Source organism: Filicampus tigris, chromosome 17, assembly GCF_054856515.1.
Source record: "Filicampus tigris isolate MCC_2025a chromosome 17, RoL_Ftig_1.0, whole genome shotgun sequence".
Lineage (NCBI taxonomy): Eukaryota > Metazoa > Chordata > Actinopteri > Syngnathiformes > Syngnathidae > Filicampus > Filicampus tigris.
In genome coordinates, this window is record NC_141233.1 from 11,167,379 (window position 1) to 11,188,354 (window position 20,976).

The 20,976-nt window shown below is 40.5% G+C and overlaps 1 protein-coding gene across 2 annotated transcripts in view; it reads right to left on the minus strand.

Annotated features, from left to right (window-relative positions):
• The window catches only part of dpysl3 (dihydropyrimidinase like 3), a 26,961-nt gene continuing 5,985 nt past the window's right edge, over positions 1 to 20,976 (minus strand). The window contains exons 4-16 of one of the 2 annotated variants that reach the window (XM_086057428.1): positions 14,855 to 14,943; positions 13,504 to 13,688; positions 12,189 to 12,353; positions 11,059 to 11,120; positions 10,710 to 10,790; positions 8,818 to 8,886; positions 7,995 to 8,115; positions 7,781 to 7,937; positions 6,681 to 6,822; positions 5,855 to 6,025; positions 3,897 to 4,076; positions 2,757 to 2,910; positions 1 to 1,938 (exon numbers count right to left, since the gene is read on the minus strand). In XM_086057428.1, coding sequence (XP_085913554.1) covers positions 1,844 to 1,938; positions 2,757 to 2,910; positions 3,897 to 4,076; positions 5,855 to 6,025; positions 6,681 to 6,822; positions 7,781 to 7,937; positions 7,995 to 8,115; positions 8,818 to 8,886; positions 10,710 to 10,790; positions 11,059 to 11,120; positions 12,189 to 12,353; positions 13,504 to 13,688; positions 14,855 to 14,943 — 1,671 coding nt within the window. In that variant the 3' untranslated portion in view covers positions 1 to 1,843. Of the gene's footprint in view, positions 1,939 to 2,738; positions 2,911 to 3,896; positions 4,077 to 5,854; positions 6,026 to 6,680; positions 6,823 to 7,780; positions 7,938 to 7,994; positions 8,116 to 8,817; positions 8,887 to 10,709; positions 10,791 to 11,058; positions 11,121 to 12,188; positions 12,354 to 13,503; positions 13,689 to 14,854; positions 14,944 to 20,976 lie in introns of both variants that reach the window. The other variant, XM_086057427.1, reaches the window with a different exon arrangement.

Here is a 20,976-nt window from a genome sequence, read left to right on the forward strand (position 1 = left end):
TTTAGTTTGCAACTCTTACTTTTATTCCAGAATCAAGTCAGACCACCACAACACGTCTTGTTTTTTTCACCTCTGCCATTTTGGGGGATTGATACAACAGTAGAAAAGAAAAACATAAAAAAATAAACTAATATAAATACAAAGTAACACAATTTGATTTCTACTGTGATGGATTAGGGCCACACTGAAAAGAAAATGTTTATTACGAGAAGAAATGCAAACTTAACGAAAGACCTGAATTTATTTGATAGTGTGTTTGATTAATTCTGAAGCACACTAAAGTTAAACATGACACTTACAATCTTGCCGTAAGTTTTTCTCCTTTAAATACAACATTATTCTCTTAACATTATAAGGGGCAGAATTCTTGTTAGAGTAAAACTTTGTGCCATAAAAGAAACAGATTAATCTTTTTTGGGGTGTAAAAGATGTTTTTTAAAGTTTTTTAAATGTTCTCATAGTGTTACAAATTTTTCACACAAAAATTGGAACACAAATATACAGCTTTGTTCTCATAATGCGTATTCAGGATTTTTTTTTCTCGAAAAAGTTGTCCTTATTCATAACATTTTGACTTTTTTACTGTAAAGATACAACTTGTTTATTGTAGCAACTTGATTTGTGTAACTTTATTTGATTCGTGTAACTTTATTTGTGTAACTTACAGCTATTTCCGCACACATTGAATGTGTTCTTTCATTAAAAAAAATGGCCGTACAATTACGACTTCATTGTTTTTATATTTCTACATTTTTTTTTTCCTTTTCAGAGTTGCCCTAATGTACACTGTTGTAGATTCCTGCCTCAGAGTCAATCAAATCAAAACACCATCTTCTCCCCCTTCTTTCCTTCCTCTAGAGTGGGACACGTTTTACTTTCAACATTAGGTCGAATATTGGACCCATTATGAGGCGGATGCTTAAGTGGTTGCATGAGAGTGATCCGTTAGGATAGCTGCATATTAGGAAGTTTATGTGTGTAAGGAAAGTAGAGCCAGAGGGTTGACAGGGTTTCTTAAAGCATCATTTCTTCTTTTGTAGTGTATGCAAGGTCACATCTACTCATTTCTCATTTTAAAGGTGACCTCTGGTAAACATTAACAAGTGCAAAGAAATGTTTCTTTTTTTTTCTTCTTTAAAAACAACCATGGTGTTCCTTTTGCTATGTTTTACAAATTTTCATCATTCAGTACATCACATGGATGGGGTCGCCATGGAGACGAGTTGAAAAGAATCATGGATCATGTCACCAGAATCTATGTGGCCCATGCAGTTCCATGTCCTTCAGTTCAAAATCTCCTCTCGGATTCACCAACTATCTTTATTATTATCATTTGGCCCCCAAAAAACAAGCTACACAACATCATTCACAAAGCTACATGACGTCTAGTGTATTTACAATGAAATGGAAAGCCAATCAGGATGAACGTATTTGCCATTTAAGACCAGGTAGTTTACTTACTTTTTTTTTTTTTTTTTTTTAATACCGATTTACTTAACCGACGACCAAGAGCACCAGTAGAGAATCTCTAGCATATGTATCTGTTCAGAAGAAAGGCTGAGACTGGTTGTGCTTTGGTTGTTTTATCATTTTACAATAAAATCAAATGGAAAATGGACCCATTAAATGCTTTGCAGTTTGCCAAAATCCCCATTTTGTTTCCATTTGAGCAACCAAAGTCTAGCATAGTGACAGGTAAGGCATGTAAAGTATAGTCAGCGTTTTTGTTGTTTTTAATTAGTCATGGTCGTTCGAGTCAGCTCTACCCCTGCTCACACACATTAACACACACTCTGGCTCTGGAGGCACACTGTTAAGTCCTCCTTGGACGGGCAGGGGGTGTTTAACTGAGGGAGGTGATGTTGGAACGGCCACCGGGGGGCACCATAATACGACGACCGGCAGGCCTGATGGGGACCTCATCAGGAGTGGGCGGGCCTAGAAGCACAGAGTGGAAGGGCGAGTGAGGAAGTGCCATGAAACTATGATGTCATTTGATTTGATTTTATCTTAAGTCACTGGACACTGTTGTGCACATAATACAACGGTTGTATCGAAACATGTTAGTGATGATTGACGCTGTCAGAGTCATTCATTTCGTTTGTTTGATATTGTATTTCTGTAATGGTGTACAACTATGTAAACAAAGAACACACCCAATCTGATGAAAACGGTTTGAGCAGCCAGTAGTGAAATCATGTTCAAATTCCTTCCTGAGGAGATCACTTTGTTATTCTTATTTTACCCTTGATGCTCAATTATGCTTGTTAAGACAGGTAGCACGAACAAAGGCAGATTCTGCCCGCTTCTATACGTGCACAATTAAATTTAGCTCAAAGAGCTGCAGAACAAAATAAAGGCCATCACAAAGAGAAAAAATACATTTGATTTGAGGAATTACTTTATCAATACATTTATCACGATAACTTGTACTGTACGTACCGTACTAATACAGGTGGTGGCTTGAGATTTTTTTTTAAGATATGAGCTGTTGTTTGTCGACTTTTTTGTTTTGACTTGCGAGCAAAATCTTGAGACAGCAGAGGGCGGTGTTACATCAAATATCAGCCTCATTGGATGGCTGAAAACGGGTGCATTATTCTGCTTAATTCTTATTCCACAAACACAATATTAATCGTTATAAAATCGATAACCGTGTTTCCACCAGTGGGGCACATGGAACATATTGTTGCAAAGAGGGATGGATATGAAGAAGGAATTGAGGGCATTTTGCTCACCGCATGGTGCAGGGTTACCTGCTAGACTAAATCCAGACTGGTGCAGGTTCCTGACCGGCTGCTTGGTGGGCGACGTGCGCGCCGAGGCGGACGGGGTGCCGCCGCGTGACATGGAGAATTCTGACACGGGGCCGTCATACATTCCCCTGGGCACTGCCCTCAGGACGGCCAGCTGCACGGAACCAGATGCAATGTTAAGATAGGACCAATAAGGAAGGATAACTAAAGGCAGAACTGTTTTGCATGGCGTGGTGGTCATCTAGTTCCAGGTTTGCACATACTCACGCATCCGTGAAAAAAACGCACATGAGGAAAAGTCGTCAAGACTGCACTGGGAACAATTTTTATGATTTCTTATATAAGAAATAGTTTGGCCCTAACACTTAGATAGTCCGCATAACAAGAAAACTGTTTTAAAATGTCCATGTTTAGCTTGGTTAGTTGGACACTTTTAATGCAAATAAATGGCAGTTGATGGGAATTAACTGAAAATGTTTGTAGTAACGTAAGCATTATTTACAAATACATAATGTGTGAACATTTTGGAGCTGACATGAATGATGATGATTTTTTTCATTTCAGGCTTCATTTGCGTCGTAAAAAAAAAAAATTCATGTTAAATCAATAAATAATTTAATTTTTTTATTTTAATCAGAGATGGCTTTATGTGTCTCGAAAAGTATTTTTGACGCTGATTAAAAAAAAAGTATTTTAATTTATTTATGTTTTAATTTGACCTATAAAGGCTTGTGTAATACAGATTTGTCCATGTGTTGTAATTTATAGGTTCCCCCAAAAATGCCACCTGTTGCTGAACCTAACCAATTAATTCATAAATATTATTACATATATTACTATTTTATTTCTGAACCAAAGCAAAAAAAAAAAAACATCCAGAAAAGCTTGCTTGCATCTCTGATTAAAACAATTTGTAAACATTTGTTGACCAACAAAATTGCGTCACCATCTGGGGCACAAATGTACATGAACAATTTTTTTTAAAGCTACACCCACTCAGGTGTTTAAAATGACATGCAGGCTCGTTTACTCTTTCCACTAAAATACCTCATCATTGAATATGTACTCTGTATTAAATATAAAACACATTGCTGAAATGAAGAAAAACATTGCCCTTTTGTCGCCTGCGCACACTTTTACCTGCTTCCTGGCTTTGACGCGCTTGTAGGCATAGTCCGGGAACGGCGAGCAGGGGATGAAGCGGCCCGCGCCCGAGGTCACGTGCAGGTTGTCATCTTCCAGGACGATCTTCCCCTGACAGATGACCACTTGAGGGGCGCCACGCAGCTCCATGCCCTCGAAGATGTTGTACTCGGCGGCCTGGGATTAAGTGGCAAAGCAAAGGAAGACAGATAACGTTGCAACATGGATTCAATTGAATTGGAATTTTACACCATTCCTTCTCAAATTTCCCAAAGTTGATCATTTTCCCACTTTCAATACTTCACTTTGAGTCGTTTTCATGTTTTTAATCGGCAATAGAGTCAACTCCCGCATTCCACTGGTGCTCCTTCCTGGCCTGTTTTGTGCTGTCGTCCAAATTGACAGCAGAACAGAGAAGAACTCCCAGTGGCTGAAGGCCAAAGGTGATGTCATGACAAACGCGTGTGCGTTTGCACGCACACGCACGCGCATTGGAGCTTAACATGATGATATGACGATAAACATGGCCGCTCCTGCTTGGCAAGATGTCAAAATATCCATTAGTTTAGATTTATCGTTGCTGGGATCCGCTCCGAATTCCCTTTTTGTGTTTGGGAGGACGGTCAAACTGTGGGAAATGAACATGTGACATCATTACATAAGAGCCTGAAGAGGATGTAATCCACATTAGGAGATTTGCAGATAATTTTTTATGCCAAAAACTGAGCTCTTTGAGTCCTCCTCTATTGAATGAAACTAGACTTTTGCTTGACCACTATACTGTAGTATTGAGAGAGTTTATTTTAATAATTTGGATATCAATTTATTAGAATTTCCCATGTATAATTTCCCAATCATGTACTGTAGCTACCTAACCTAACTGTATTAGATTGTGAAGGTAACGTCATAAATACATGCCATTTTATTTGGATATGTTGTAAGACAATCTTTGCAAATAAAATTCAAAATAAAAAAGGTTTTTATGATATTTTTTTATAATATTTAAATATCGCAATACATATCTGATTGCAATGCAAGTGTCGGGCTGCCCTTCCCACAGGGGCTGTCATCGCAGGGGCTCCTTGGGTGCGGGTGGCCTTTCCTCATATGGTTTCTCTGTGCCTTGTCATGTGTGCTTTGTGGGGGTGTGTGGGGGTGTGCGTGCGTGTGTGTGTGTGAGTGCTGATGTACTGGTGGATATATATCTTTGGGTTTGTTGGGAGGGAGGGCGTTAACGGGTCGTCTTTTTATGTTGTGTTTTGGATGTTTTACATTTACAACGTGATTGATTGATTGATTGATTGATACATTAAATTTGTATAAATATATGTGTAAAAGTGATTTTGGCTGTACTTCCACTTTTGTTATTATTGTCAATGTGACACACATCTAAATGTAACAGATTTTATTTTACTGTTTGTTTTTACCCCTCCCATTCACGCAATTCTGACTTTCAGCTAAAGAAAAGGAGGATAGAAGGAATCAAGATCATTTAATACGGCGTGAAATGAAAGTTGTTTGCCGAAATCTGTTTTCTACTTCAGAGATATTTTCCATCATAAAACACATCTGCCATGTAATCGTGCGCAAATACTACAACGCTCATTCGGCCCCTTATTGTTTAAAACAATACACCAATGTAATGTGATGTGTGATTGGAAACAACATTTAATGGTTGTTATCGTGACCTAAATGTTTTTCTTTTGATTCAGTGAATATGGATGCACTTTGTGAGTCAGATGAAGATCCTCGGAGACCTCATTTCCGTTCAGAGGAACTCAGAGCTCCCTGGACGCTAGTCAAAAATGTGTTTTCTCGCCTTGTTGCTCACAAGCACACATGCTGTCTTTTATTGTACTTCCATGGTGAATTACTTACCTTTCATACACGTACTTGATACACAAAGTAGTTTTACGCAGCGGAGATGTAAAAATGATGCACGGTCCCCAACGCACCGAGTTGTGTTTCTTTGCCGTGATGGTTCGCATGGCATCGGTGTCCCAGATGACAAGGTCGGCATCAGAGCCCACGGCGATCCGACCCTTGCGTGGGTACAGGTTGAGGATCTTAGCCGCGTTGGTGCTGGTAACCGCCACAAACATGTTCTCATCCATCTTGCCTGTGGTCTGTACAGGGGGGTGGGGGGAATAAATATCTGATATTAAAATGTAAAAGATACATTTATGGTCATGCATTTCAGAAATAGATATGACACTCAGCATTATTACATTATCAACCGCCTTTTTGTGGTTTGCTACACACAGATTCTCAGATTTGCATATTTTTCTGCTGAACCCATCTGCAGCTATTTACTGAAAAACTCATGGACTTATTCACATATGTTTCTGTAATACGCTAAGATGCCAGGAGATGGCACTGAAGCCCTGGCAAATAGGAAAGTAGTCATCGGTGTCAAGGAAGTAATGCTGAAGCGATACATCTCGACTGAAAGAAAATAATTTGGCTAAAGAGCTCAATACTTGGTGCGTTATTTATTTTATTTTTTTTAATCAAATCATCAGTGAGACATTTATTTTAAAGGATAAGATTGAAATGATATTAAATTGTTCTGGGATCATACTTTTATAGTATATTTACAGTTTATACTATTGAAATAGGCAAATATAAAATCAATTTAGGAGAGAGTGTGTCTCTAGGGTTAGTGTTAAGGTTAGGGTTAGAGTTTCCCATAAATAGTGAGGGTTTAAAAATGACACAGCATACATAAACCCTGAAAATAACAGAAGCTACAAAAGTGAAGAAGATGCAAGGCTGTCTGACCACAGCTTTGTCCCAAATGAGGGTCATCCTCTCCTCCACCCCGTTGACGCCCTCTGGGATCTGAGTGAAGTCGTCCTTGCCGATGGCCTTCTGAGACACGCTGAACGTGCAGTGAGCACTGCCACTCACACTGAGGTCTCCACTGGAGGACACACAAAAACACACGCTGTAGCACAACTTCACTAAGCGTCTACGTAAGTGACATTCCACAGTCGCACACAAAAACGGAGCGCGATAGCTTTTTTGAGCTGAAACCATTTCCTGTTTCCACATGACAGGCTAACTCACTTACAAGGTGGTCTGTTGTCTAACTATCGAACATAACTCAACCCCAACATGACTCGATGTCAGAATTAACTCGCACAAACAATTGAAGGCCACATGCTAGCATTTATGATTTATGGCTATTTTGCACTGATACACATTTTCAATGAGGTTTTATGTAAGCGTAAAAAGACAGCAAGGCATTGTTTTCATCTGTGTTTGTTACACAACCAATTTCCACTAATGCAATAGCCATTTGATTCGACAGTTCCTAATGATTTGAATCATTCTTCAAAAATTAGAAAGTAGCGTGGGTGATCACCAACAAACGAAGTAACAAATACAAATCGGATTGTTTTCACTTTTGATGGTAGAATCGATTTTGTCTTTTTATTGTTAGAATCACGATGAAAGCATTACCCCTCAAGAAAATGCAAATGGTATAGTCCCATCCGTCTCATACTATTATCCTTATGTCCTTTTCCAAGAAACAGAAAGTTTTTCACTTCTATTAGAGGAATTATTTTCTCTTGTTTTGTAGTTTGGTTGATAGTGCTACACTCTGCATGAACCAGAAAGTAGCCTACTCACAAACAAAGTGACCTTTACCATATTTATTTGCTCTCCCCAAAATGAAAAATGGGAGCAACCCCTCTATCTAACCCCATACCCCATAAACCAGGAAGTAGACGGCTAACAGGGTACTGCCTCATTGTTGTCAGAGAGCACGCAGCTGATTGCGTGAACTGACACATGCCACCATTTGGAGATTTTGGTCCCATTACAAAATTCAATGTCATAATGAAGCATATGCATAAGTGTTTCCAAAGGCCTACCTGGACAGGAGCGTGTTTAGGTAGTCTGGAGTGGTCGGGTCAGGACTGAGAGGTGGCGACGTTACAAAAGAAGCCGCCTTAGCCCAATTCTTGCTCCAGTAATGTGTCCCGTCCGTGCCCAGGCTGGCTGTGATTGGCTCACCGAACACGACGTTTCCTAATCAGGAAGCTCTGTTTAGAAAACGCTGACCAAAACATCGGGAAGGTTTTTTACCTTTCTTGCGGGCCTGCGAGATGATGTCGGCGGCGCTCTTGCTCATGACGCGGGTCACGTAGAGGGGACAGTTGGTTTGGCTGGCGATGGTGATGGCCCGAAACACGGCCTCCGCCTCCAGCTAAAAGAAGTCCCAAAAAATAAAAACCACAGTTGAATATGGTTTTCACGGTTTCTCACATAAACGCTAGCATATTAAATATCATTTCAGGCTGTTTTTAATAAAGATTCTCCAACCAAAAGTGGGAGCTTAGAACTTTGATGCCAGAAACTGCAGCAGTTCAGTTGACTTTCATGCATCCATTTTCTAAAACGTTTGCCCTATAGACAAACAAACATTCAGGATCACATTCACATTCACAGTGGACAATTTTAGAGAACATGCAAACTCCACACACGAGGGCCAGAAGCGAGATTTGAACCTTAAACATCGGAACTGAGAGGCAGACGTCTGTGGTTAAAATCAACCAATTAAAAAAAAAAAAGGGGGCGTGTGGGGTAGTTCAACTCAGTCAATTTATCATTCTAGGCGGTTGATTCACAGGAGTCCCGAAAATTCCAGTCCGTGTGCTTGGAAGCAGACGAGGCGCTGGAAGTTGAGATCATTTAGCTGTTTTCATTTAGCGACAACAAGCGGTTGATTTACGCCCTGAACGTCACTAATGCGTATAAAACCACATGTGCATAATAAGAACAGTATGACTGTGAGCGAAAGTGAGGCCTGTCTGTCTGTGTGGCAATCCAATAAATTATTTTAGCAATGAAGTCACATGCCGACGCATGGATTAGTAGTACTTTAGTCATGTTTATGGTATGTTCTAACCTCTTCTGGCCGACTCAGCACGTGGCCCTCTGGTCCAGTGATTCCCATCTGCAGCATGCGGGCCTGCTCCTGTTGGACCGGCACACAATGTGAAACCTGTTAGAAGCTGCGTGGATCATAAAAACATGCTGAAAAGTCAAACTTGTGTCAACTTCAAGCTGGAAATTTGAGAACAGTTACGTTTTTAGTCGTTTGAATGCTCAGGCTGAAGTATGCATCATGAATATATCGAACAAGAGTGTTGATAATCAAATCACAGACATGCTTCCTGAAAACAATTTGTCATGTAATTGGTTAAACCGTTAAGTTGCGCTGGGTTAGGACCTGTTCCCGTGAGGATTTTGTAGCCTGTCCTACAACAGGTTATGCAATGAATTCTGTGGAAAACAACACATTTGGGGAGCTTTTTAGTTGATTTATTTTGTTGTTAATAAGGCAAAGACAACCTTACACAAGGTTTAACAAAATACTGGTTGACCTCTGACATGTTTGACAGAAAAAAAATAAAATAAAAAAATAAAAGTCATGTTTTAACATTCTTTGCTGATGCACCTCATGTATCTATTTTTTTGTTTAATATTCTTAACTTTCTTAGTTAAGTTGAAGGGGGAGTTTGCAATTAAAAAAAAAAAGAAAAGCAATTTATTCATAATGTAATGTTACTACAACACTTGATGTTGTCTGTTTGAAGTTTTTGTTTTTGAGAGGCCGCGAGTGTGCGACAAATGATTGACACCTCGTAAGACATGGTTTCTGTCTCTAATTGGTTGTTTTTCCTCAGGCGTGGTGGTTTGTTGTACGGTATATCAAATGTGATTTAAATTTTCACAGATCACATTTATCATGTACAAATATCAAGTCATAATGAATGTTTTAACAAATTATAAACTCCCCCTTAAAAGGATAAAAATAAGGTAACATTTCAAATAGTTGGGTTCATTTTTAGTTGGACTGGTTTAAATCGTTTTAAAAATATGTTAGTGTAAATTCCAGAATAGCAAAATACCACAATGGCGGTTCTGGTATTGTTAGGAAGCATGACATCTTGGACATTGTGGCCAGAAATGAATGGTCCAGGTCAGGTTTAGGAGCATTACGGCTCAGTTGTCATGGTTACAATCATAACAGTGGCTTGTAGGATTCAGTTGTCATGTGGCTAACATTAGTGCTTGAAAATATGATGGACACCATCCAAGTCCTTGTTCAGAAGCCAATATGATAGAGTTAGGAATTAGAGCTGAATCAAATCCAGCACAATCATTTGTCTACCATGCAACCTGTAAGAAGCACTCCTACTCTTTTTAGTGACAGTATGTTTAGTCTGCATTTTGAGGTGAAGCTCTATGGAAAAGGCAAAAGAAAATAACAGATGAGTCGAGTTGGACATGCTATTAAAGAGAATTAAAGGGGAAGTCAAACCAAACATATGTTCTTAAGATTATGACCTATATAGGCCAATAGGCCAAAAACAAGGCATTCTGATAAATATTGCATTTGTGGTATAAGAGTTAATCCACCCGTTTTTAGCCATCGCTGGGGGTGGCCATTTTGTCACTTCTGTCGAGTGAAAATGACATCACAGGTGCTCAGGGCTCAGGTAACGACCAATCACAGCTCACCTGGTTTCTGAAGCTGAGCCATGATTGCTCGTTATCTGAACGCCGAGCAACTGTGGTATCATTTTCAGTCGACAGAAGTGACAAAATGGCCGCCTCCCGAGGTGGCTAAATTTTGCTGCTTAACTCATATTCCACAAACGCAATATTAATCAGAATGCCCCGTTTCAACTGGTGGGCCTGCATTACATATTCTTGAAAAAAAAATACTTAAGTTGACTTCCAGCCATGAGAAGACATTTACAAGAACACATGTTTTCAGTTATTTCATTTTACCTCTGCAATGATCTCTCCATTTTCTGCATGGACCTGAGCAATGCCCCCCCTTTCTGCCAAGAAGGTAAACACCTCATAGAGCTGCAGCCACAGAAAAGAAAGTCACAAATCAACAAATTACAGTCACAAATTGTTGCCCTGTAGTAAATCACATTCTCCCTTTGATCTGAGGTGGCAGCGACCTCCGAACACGCTGCACTTATTGTGGGTGATGTCCCAAAATGACTTGTGTGTTGTGAGTAATGGCAGTTTGACAGTTCTCGAGCCAGACGCAAAAAACTTGTTGGAAGCTGGAAACTGACAGCTAGCCTTGACACCGACATAATCCCTGATCTTGTGCACTACGAACCTCGCTGTTGCTCATCTGGTAGTAGTCCTTGTAAGCCATGTACACCTGGAAGGAGTTCACTCCTGTGAAAATAAAAAGGACGGACAGACACATAAAAAGGATCTATCACATAGCTGTAAGTCTAATCAGATGATATGCAGAATGGCTCAGCAATTCAGCTTTGAATTTGACCTCAATTTTGAGGGGGGGGGGGACATCCCGAATCCAAACAAAAATGGAACAAACCAACAGTCCATTCTAAAATGTTGTGTTGCTCAGTTACTCGTCAAGTTTGTGTGATGGTGAAATATTCAACTCCCAGGAAAGATTCTGTTTCTATTACTACTTATGGAGAAAATGTGACAGTTCAGTCAAGACATTTTACAGAGTGATGCCGCAAAGTGATTTTTTATCCGTTATGTACGCAGCATCCCAAAATGGACTTATACCTGTGGTTGTCAAATTAGACGTCAAGCATCTGCTTTGACAAATAGGCAATTGCTTTCAACACAATGAACCTCTGATGCGGCTCTGGTGTTACTTTTAAAGGTGCAACATTAGCAGGACAACTAGCATTAGCGTTGCTGTTCATAGAGAAAAGCAAGCCAGAAAAAAAGCACCCAATGACACCCTGTCACTCAATGACACCCTGTCACTCATGATCTTCAACCTAGCCAGGGGCGGAGCCATGGGTGGGCCTGGGTGTGCACAGGCCCACCCAGATTGACAGACTGCCCACCCAGTGGACTTCATGAAAAAAATATATACTTTTAAATCGTTAGTAAATTATTATTGAATTATTTTTGAATTAGTGTCTCGTTGTGTTTTTTATTTTATTGAACATTAAAAATGGCATAATTGCGGTTGTCTAAGGAATATCCAAACTTCATATTATTCACTTTGTCGTTTTATTTGAATATGCGATGTGTCGGGACAGGAGGATTGTGCTCAGTGAGAGAAATATTCAGGCCCACCCTAATTTTTCCAGGCTCACCCATTAGCAACGTTCTGGCTCCGCCTCTGAACCTAGCATCCTTATTATTTGGGATTTATGTATTTATTATTAGGGATTGTTTTCCAGCAACACTTTTACTTTGTCATCTTGAATGGAAAGTTTGAAAAGTGGTGCGCCGTCATAAATCCAGCGATACCTTTGTCCTTCATCAGGATGTCCACCTCTTGCTTGACGCTGTCGTTCCAGTGGGTGATGTCCACGTGCAGTGAGTAGTCGCAGCAAGCCTTCTCGTCAGCCCACTGCCTCCACTGGTCATAGGCCTCCGTCAGGCTGCTACCTGCCTCTGGGATCACATGATCCACTGTATGGGGGACAGGGGAGGCAGGGCATATAGTAACCACAGGGTGATGCCAAGATTTGTCTACCCGTGTTTTCTATTTTCCATTATATCTTGCAGGATCAGCTGTCAGTGTGTGTTTTGGCCGTGATCCACCCGTGGCGACCCAACATGTCACATTTTGTTTTTGTCACGGCGTGAGAGTGTCATGGTAACATGGAGACATCAGCGGTTATATTCTTAGATCTTATTTAATCAATCAGGGGTTGGGCTGACAAAAATCCCCATTTGGCATGTTCCAAAATCTTGAAGTTTTCCCAGAAGAGTGGAAGCATTCCTGAAATATAGTTTCGTATCTTATATGTTTAGGAACTTCACTTCTATGTGTTTGTTCATGTAGAGGGAGAGATACTATTCGCTTGAAAAAAAAATGCCATAACTCAAATAAATGACTACATTTCCCCCCTAAAAACTCAGACATGTTTTACATGAAATCCTAACACAAATATAAAAATACAGGATAATAAATAAACATTTCAACATTTAATGTTATTTATTTAATGAAAAACAACAGTTACAATCGTTTGTGGAAAAATCCTTAGATTGTATTATTAAATTATATCATAGTTTTCCCCCCCCCCCCCCCCCCTTACAATCACTCCATGGTCAAAGTGACCGTGACTGTTAGAGGGAAAAACTGTTCACATTACCCTGCCAGTGAGTGAATGTTTTCACTTACTCTCAGCCCCTCTGAAATCTAATCCCGCACAAATGAATGGGGTGCGTGGATAGTTGGTAACAGGGGCATGTCTGTTAGTAAATGTCTCTCTGCCAACTTTCATAGAAGTCGTTGGTATGAATACGATGCCGCTATTTCGCAGCTGTTGCTTGTGATGGCGCCGTGTCTCTGAGGACACACATATACAGGAGATGTGTTTTTGCCGCGCTAGGATGACATGCAGACACACACATACTGGAGTGTTCGGTATTTTCATGGGAGCCTCTTGCCCAATCGCAAACACCCCCCACCCAACCAACCCCCCCACCCCGTGAAGCCCTTTGTATAGACTTGCTTTGGACAATTGCCCGTAGGAAACTCTCTTTGGGTTACAGCTCCACCTCTGTTCCTCTTTAGCTTTTTAACCCAGAGTTTACCCGAGCCTGCTGTTCTTACCGATCATCGTCGTGCCCCCGGCGAGAGCTGCCTTGGACCCCTGAGCAAAGTCATCCACGGTGGTGGTCCCACGGTACGGCATCTGGAGGTGGGTGTGAATGTCGATGCCACCCGGGATCACCATCTTGCCGTTGGCTTCGATGGTCTTCACCCCACCGGGCACGATCAGGTTGTCGCCGATCTGCCTGTGGACGATTAGGAGGCATTCATCAGTGTTATGGTTAGGCGAAAGAAGTGGTAACAGGTTTTGGGTTAGTGTTAGACAGTGTTTAAGTTAAGAAATGCTAACCTGAGGTTGAGTTAGGATGGTAAGATAGAAGGTCACTAATTGTGTTTACTCAAGGATGAAAAGAATACATGTGTGAGTATAATACATGTATTGTCGTTTAATGTTTAATCAACTGTTAATGGCTTTCATTACGTATGGAAAGTATGGATCACATTTGAGTATTGTACCCTTATATAACAGTAAGTATAACATGATTAAAGGTCATTTGAGCACATTTGCTATTTCAGAAGTGTGTACCAAACTGGTAGTTCTTCGCACTAACCAGTAGCCAAGAATGTCTCAGTTTCAAAAAGGTTGATGATCCCTGGTGTGAGGAGACATTTATTACTTCTGTTCACCAGTATTCGGAATAGGGTTAGGGTAGTTGTTAAGGTTAGGAGCCATTTAACCAGAGTTTACATGAGAATATGTAGACTAGAATCAGTTTTGTTAGTAGAAGTAAACCAAAGTTAGTTATCATTTGGAGATGTTAACCAGAATTTGGGTTACAAAGCTAGGATTTGGAGATGTTAACTAGAGTTCGTTAGCATCATTAGGTGTTAACCAGTTAGGGTTTGGAGGGGTTAAGCATAGTGTGTGTAGTGTCTATGGAGTTTGCCAGCAGCTCAATAGTCCTGCACTCATTTGGTTGTTTATTATGCAACACCAGGCTTCCTGTGAGAACCTCCCCCAGTGGGGGAGGAGGAACAAGGGGAGAAATAATAGGACAATTAAGGCTCGATGAGATGAAGGTTGAAGTTACCGAGAGGACGAATATATTTGAAAAGATAAGGGTGAATAACACATCAAAAGCTCTGAGTGGCGAGGAAAGCCTTTTCATTTTAGTTAGGCTTTATTTCGACTGCAATAGTTAGACAACTTTTTTCCTTTACTCAAGCCTGAACTATTCACTCGTGTTCCCCCCACTTTCCAAAGATCTAACACATGGGGTTTTTAACTATTTTTTTTCCCTTGAAATGAATTCGCCCTGGAATATCTTAGCAAGGATTTGCACAAGTCTTTCAAGGGCTGCAGAGGCTTAGGGATGAAAATCCAAGAAAGGGATAAGAGGACGGGTCTTACTTGATGAGGCCATCCTCCATGTAGATGTCTGCATGGAAGGATTGGTCATCATTCACAATCCGGCCGCCTTTGATTAGAAGTCGGTCGCTCTGTGGGGGGGGAAAAAAGATGGGATAAGCAAGTGTTCCATTCATATGCTAAAGAAATGCAGTTTTGGAAGGACTTATGTTTGCCTTGGCATTGCCCTTAGATAATTTTGGGGCAAATAACAAAATAACAAAATATCCTCGCACATTACTTTGCATCATGTAATGTAATGTAGCCTGATTTGGGCGTTGCCGTGACGCAACACAGTCAGACAAATCAAAGTCTGCTTCTGCCGCCGCGTTGTGGACTGATTCCAGCGTGCAGTTGCCATGGCAACGAGTTCACCGCAGGGAGGGTGAGTGGATAGATAGGGGACTGGCTTTTTCTTTGTTGGAGAGAACCGATGACTTGTTACAAAGGGAATGAAAACTGAGGGTCATAAACAAATCAACTACAGCTTACAGTATAAAATGTAGAGTTACATGACTGCATAATACATTTCTGGACGTTCTGTCTCATATACAACATGTGACTTGGTTAATACTGACTAATGACTGATTGGACTGTTGCGTATGCTTGTGGTTGGGGGATAGTTCCTTTTTGATAAAATTAGAGGATGGTGAAATCAGACAAGACCATTTTCTTAGGATAAGAAAAAGTCAAGATAATGGGGCGTAAAATACAAAATAAATCAAAAGTGCTATCATCCGATTAATCGGTCGAGACAGAGTTGATTGACCATTGGAACCATTGGAAATGCTCATGTTAAAGATGATATTGAAGAAATAACAATTAATTGATGAAATGCGCTTCAATGCTCTATCAATAACAGTTTTTCCTTCCCACATTCCAAAAACCTGCACATTAAGTTCAAGATGACGTTGCCTGAAGGTCTAAATGAGAATGTGAATGGTCGCCAATTGTCAATACAGTATGTGTGTACATATGCTTCAGCTTATCTGAGACCCGAGTCTGAAAATGAATGGATGGATGTTCATGTCTGCAGTGTTGCAGTCAGAAGTCCGTCCCTCCCAGAGAAAAAAAAAAATCTCTTTGCATTCCAAGAGCTACAATCAATCTGCTGAGTCTTTGTGTGCGATAGTGATGGTTGGTGAGTGTGAAAGAGAGCTCCGAGTCTTTCCAGGCGACCACACCCTGCAAGGATTACATTATTAGACTGGAGCACTCGGTCATAGCTGGAACACAACACGCTTACACATCAGTGCTGCCCTAAAACTGTCGCTCATTTAGCGCCACACACCATCTCCTCCCTCCACACAACGACTATCTCACTAGTCTACCACCCTGCACCATTATATTAATGACTCTACATCCATATTTCAAGATTTTACGTATCATAAAGCAAAATGTTGGTTACTGGGATCGCACTGACAAAATATGCCGTTCCTTTGATGTGCACTATTCATATCCGCCGCAAACAGTGAAGAAACATAATTGACATCCGCCTAAAAATGCTAGTAATTGCCTGTATTAATAGATTAAACCACAGATCTGCAATAAAACTATGCGCCCAATACATTTTGATTTCGAAATCATTCTACAACATTAGCCATTGAAATAAATAGCTTTCAGATCATTTGTTGTGTGCGAATAAGACATAAGACTGTCCACAACTTACACTAACAACCCAGACTAATCTTAGCGCCACCCTGACTCAGTCCACCATACGGTACTTCCTTGACATCAATTACTACTTTTCTATTAGCCAAGGCTTTAGAGACAACGTGTGGCATTTTAGAGTGTGGTGGAAAGAGCACCAAAACTGCAAATAGGTGAGTTACATACAAAACAATATTTTTAGTCACAATACTATGTAAACATACCACCATGTACAATACTAATAATACTATATACCACTATTTATTTGAGTATTATTATTTTTGATTGATTGATTGATTGATTGGTTGATTGATTATTTGATTGATTGATTGATTATTTGATTGATTGATTGATCGCAATTGATTGATTTGTAGCATTTTTATTTATGTGCATTGGTGCTCCACCATTGCCATATGTGTAGCATTATTGCTCAAAAGCAATGTGTCTGTGCAAATATTTATGTACATTACGCATAAAATGCATCAAATGAATTGAAATGTGTATGATTTTTGATCATACATGTGATTTGACACCAGACATGAAGGAAAATATACACTCATACTTTTAAATAATTCCATATTATTTGCCATGTTTGCGATTGATGTTGAACATGCTTGACTGAGCACAACTACTGAATGAAATATCAGCTGACGAGATATTTTCTTCACGTTACTATATAACAAAAACGTATTTCTCAATAAGTAATAAGAACCAGTCTCAGACTGAATAATCCTCTTTGGGTTTTTAATCGGTAAAGCTTCCTTGACTTTTGCTGAGGCAAACTTTTTAAGGCCATTTGGCAGCTGTAGTAATGGAGGTCACATGACGGGATGCTGAGTGCAGTTTTAAAGCAGCCGTCCATAGTGAGAGAGAGACTGAGTGCATGTGTAAAGTAAAGAGGGAGTCAAGTAGGAACAGCAAACATTGGTCTGACGTGATGTCGTTGAGAAGTTGATCCTGATTCGCTTCGACCTTCCAGGGTCACGTCCTACTTTGTCACTCCCAGTGACTGCATCCTGTTTTACGAGTGGAACAAAAAAAAAAAAAATCCCAATAGGATGGATCTAGGCATTGTAGTTATAGCTATAATAAATGACATCACTCACATTGAATGTTAATAGGGGTTTTTAGCGGTTCGTTCAAGGTTTGTTGCAAATGCCACTTACAGTAATTAAAAAAAACATTTAGTTGGCTTGCATAAATGCTGAATGATGGAATGTCTTTTCATAATTTGTCATTTTTGGAAAGATTTATGGGACATACATGGTGAAATGTGTTCCCATATTAGAAATGAGTGTCCCATGTCTCTCTCTGCATTGTGCATTTTGTGGGTTTTTTTTTTTTTCTTCTCTTCTTCTCAGCTACAGGATTTGATCAGCTGGCTACAAACTGATGCATTTCGGGAGGATTAGCACGAGCATTACGCAAGGCCATCAGCTGTCTCTTGGTTGTTTCACACAACAACGACCAAGTATAAACAGGATGCTGTTTCTTTGGGGTTTTAAAATCATTTCAAAAACGTTGCATTACGCATGCCAGGCCGGTAGTTGGCGATGTGATTACTTTTCCGCCTGCTACGTATGGCCTCAGAATAGAATGTTTTGTAGTAATGCAAAAAAGGGTTTTTCCTTTTACTCCTGCTTCCTCGACATTCCCAAAACATGCACGTTAGTTTATTTGAAGACTCTAAATTGTCCATAGGTTTGAATGTGATTGGTTGCTTGTCTATATGTGCCTTGTAATTGGCTGGCAACCAGTGCAGGGAGCACCTTGCCTTTCGCCCAAAGTCAGCCGAGAAAGGCTCCAGCTCACCCTCAATCCTATGAGGATAACTGGTACAGAAAATAGATGAATGTTCGAGGCTACTCTCAAGGCACTAGTAAAAATAGCCCATATTCTTCCTCTTCTGGATAATAATTCCTGACAGATCAGGAGAATTTAAGCACAAAGTTCAGGTTACAACAAATAACAAATCATTGGCTGTCAAAAAAAACTAACACAAAGCGCCCAAAATAGCACACGTTCCCCTCCACAGGAAACTGTCATTTGGTTGCCAGCTACAAAAAAGAAAAAAAAAACTGATGAGAGGATGTTGTTCTTGTGCTATTTTCCACTTTCGCCAGACTGGAGGGAATTTCAGGTCCTTGTTAGTGCTCATAATTGGGAATATTACTGGTCAACTCCCAGGTTAGATAGGATGTTAATAGGAGCCACCGCTAGGGTGGGAGCTTTGTATGGGCTGGGAGGGCAGCTGGGGCCCAATGGGAAGTCTGCACCCATGCTTCTGTTTTCTCCCAGTTGCCTAGAGACCAAAATATTTACCCAAAAGGCTGCATTTTGTTCACAGTTGAGAATTCGGATACATTTGAGTTAATTGCAGCCCATGAAGTCTGCTAATAGAAATGCAGCGACACGTTGGGGGTGTGTTTTGGTGCCATCTTGAATGCGCACCGGTTGCTATGGTGAGTCACATCTGGGCAGGCCACGCTCTGTCTTGTTTTCACACAAGCCCACTTTGTGGTAGCGCGCGTGCTGATGGCATGAGCCGGAGCTCGGGTTTAATTTCCTGGCTGGGATCTTTTTGGGTGCTCATTCCCAATGGATACGGCAGAGCGGGTGGGGCGGGGTTAGCTCAAAGTGGGCGGAGAGGATTACTGGTTGACGGAGGAACGCTGAGCGGGCTGTGAAGGGAGCACGGGAGAAAGGAAGAACCGCACCTAAAAATGTGACAGCCACTTTGGCACAGGCTAATATGAGGAAACAGCTGGAATAGAATAGTATAGAATAAGACCGGGGGGTTTCCATCACAGTTTTGCAGCAGCAAAGGGGATGAGACATGAATAAGAATTACAAAGATTGCAAAAATACCAAATTATCTGTGTGAATATAAATATTTGGCAATTGTATATAAATATTAATAACATACAGTGTTCCCTGCTGATAAAGAAAATCTGTGAGTAACAGACATGAATTTGCCAGATGTCACAAGATATGTACGAAGTAGGCTACTAAATGAAGCTCCTCCCCTCAAGTCAACATTGTTATTTTGCTCCACAAGATGGTGCCAAACAATATTTTATATTAAACATAGCTATGGCCTGAGCACAAAAAAATAGCAACTAGGTGTGTTTTCAGGAAAAAAAAGATAATATTGGGTATTCCTCACGTGGTTCTGTTAATTATACAAAGTTTTGACCAATATAAAGTTTTGAAAAGGGCTTACTCTTTTTGACGATGCACACATGAAGTTTTTTGCTTTACTAAAAAGTGATGTTTTTAAAGATGCGAGGATTCGGCCCGGTGCTAGAAAATTATACGGTCTTCAATGGTAAACAGTACATTACTTAATACTGTTGATACATTAACTCCATGCATATTTGTGTCCTATCTAAAAATTTGCATATTTGCATTTTTTTTCTGAAATTCCTGTCACAAGGTGGCGTCAAAGCACTGTCTAAACATGAAATTAGTACATTGGTGTCATGGAGGTGTGTTGAAGGGATATTTCCACCTACACACAAGCTTTTGGTATGTTGGGGAGGAGCTAAGTCTAGCCTGAGTTGTTACGGAGAGTTTTCACCACATATGCATACACGTGCACTTCCAGTGATCTGTATGATCTTTAAGCCATTTTTAAGCAAGAGTAATGCTACATTATATTTACATCTTATATTAATATAGACAATAATAAACCTTTTCAAGGGTGCCAATTACGATTTTTAGCTTGTAGCATCAGGGCTCGGTCCTTTCACTGAAGCTAACTTGTGTTACTAATCTTCCGCAGGGTGATGTCTGGTCATGCGATCCATCACATTAAGGTGAATCAAGAGCATGCCGTCAGTGAACGTGGGTGTTTTTGCATTATCAAGTTGAAAACATTTCAAAAGACAGGCCAGATAAGGACAGATGGGAAAAAATGTGACCCATGCTGGGATTTAAAGAACGTGCCCCATTTTATTAGACATCATTCTGATGCTAAAGCCACCGAATGCAAAAACGAAGGCCTAGCAACACTCCACAACGCCGCAACAATGAAAACCGGCCGGCATGACATTCTCTCTCTCTCACACACACACACACACACACACCCCACACCCCACACGCACACACACACCCACACACACAAAGAAGGAGAGGTCTGCATCTGTAAGACAAACCAGAGGCGCAGCTGTCTGAACTGGCCCCTATTCAACCTCGGCCTTGCATGCTGTGACACAATCGCTCGCCTTCTAGAAATTCACAATTCAAGACACTCCTTTCCCTGTGCCGCTTTATCCCACATCATCCCAAAATGGGCGTGAGCCTATCAACCCCCACAGCCCCCACCTTGTCCTCACCATCCGCCTCCCACCTTCCCTGCCTTTCAGTCTCTCCTCTGCACCACACAAGACTGCACCATCAACGGTCATCTTGGAAATAGGAAAATGCCCATTGGAATTATGTTTGATTATTTGACAAAACTCTTAAAATGCCAA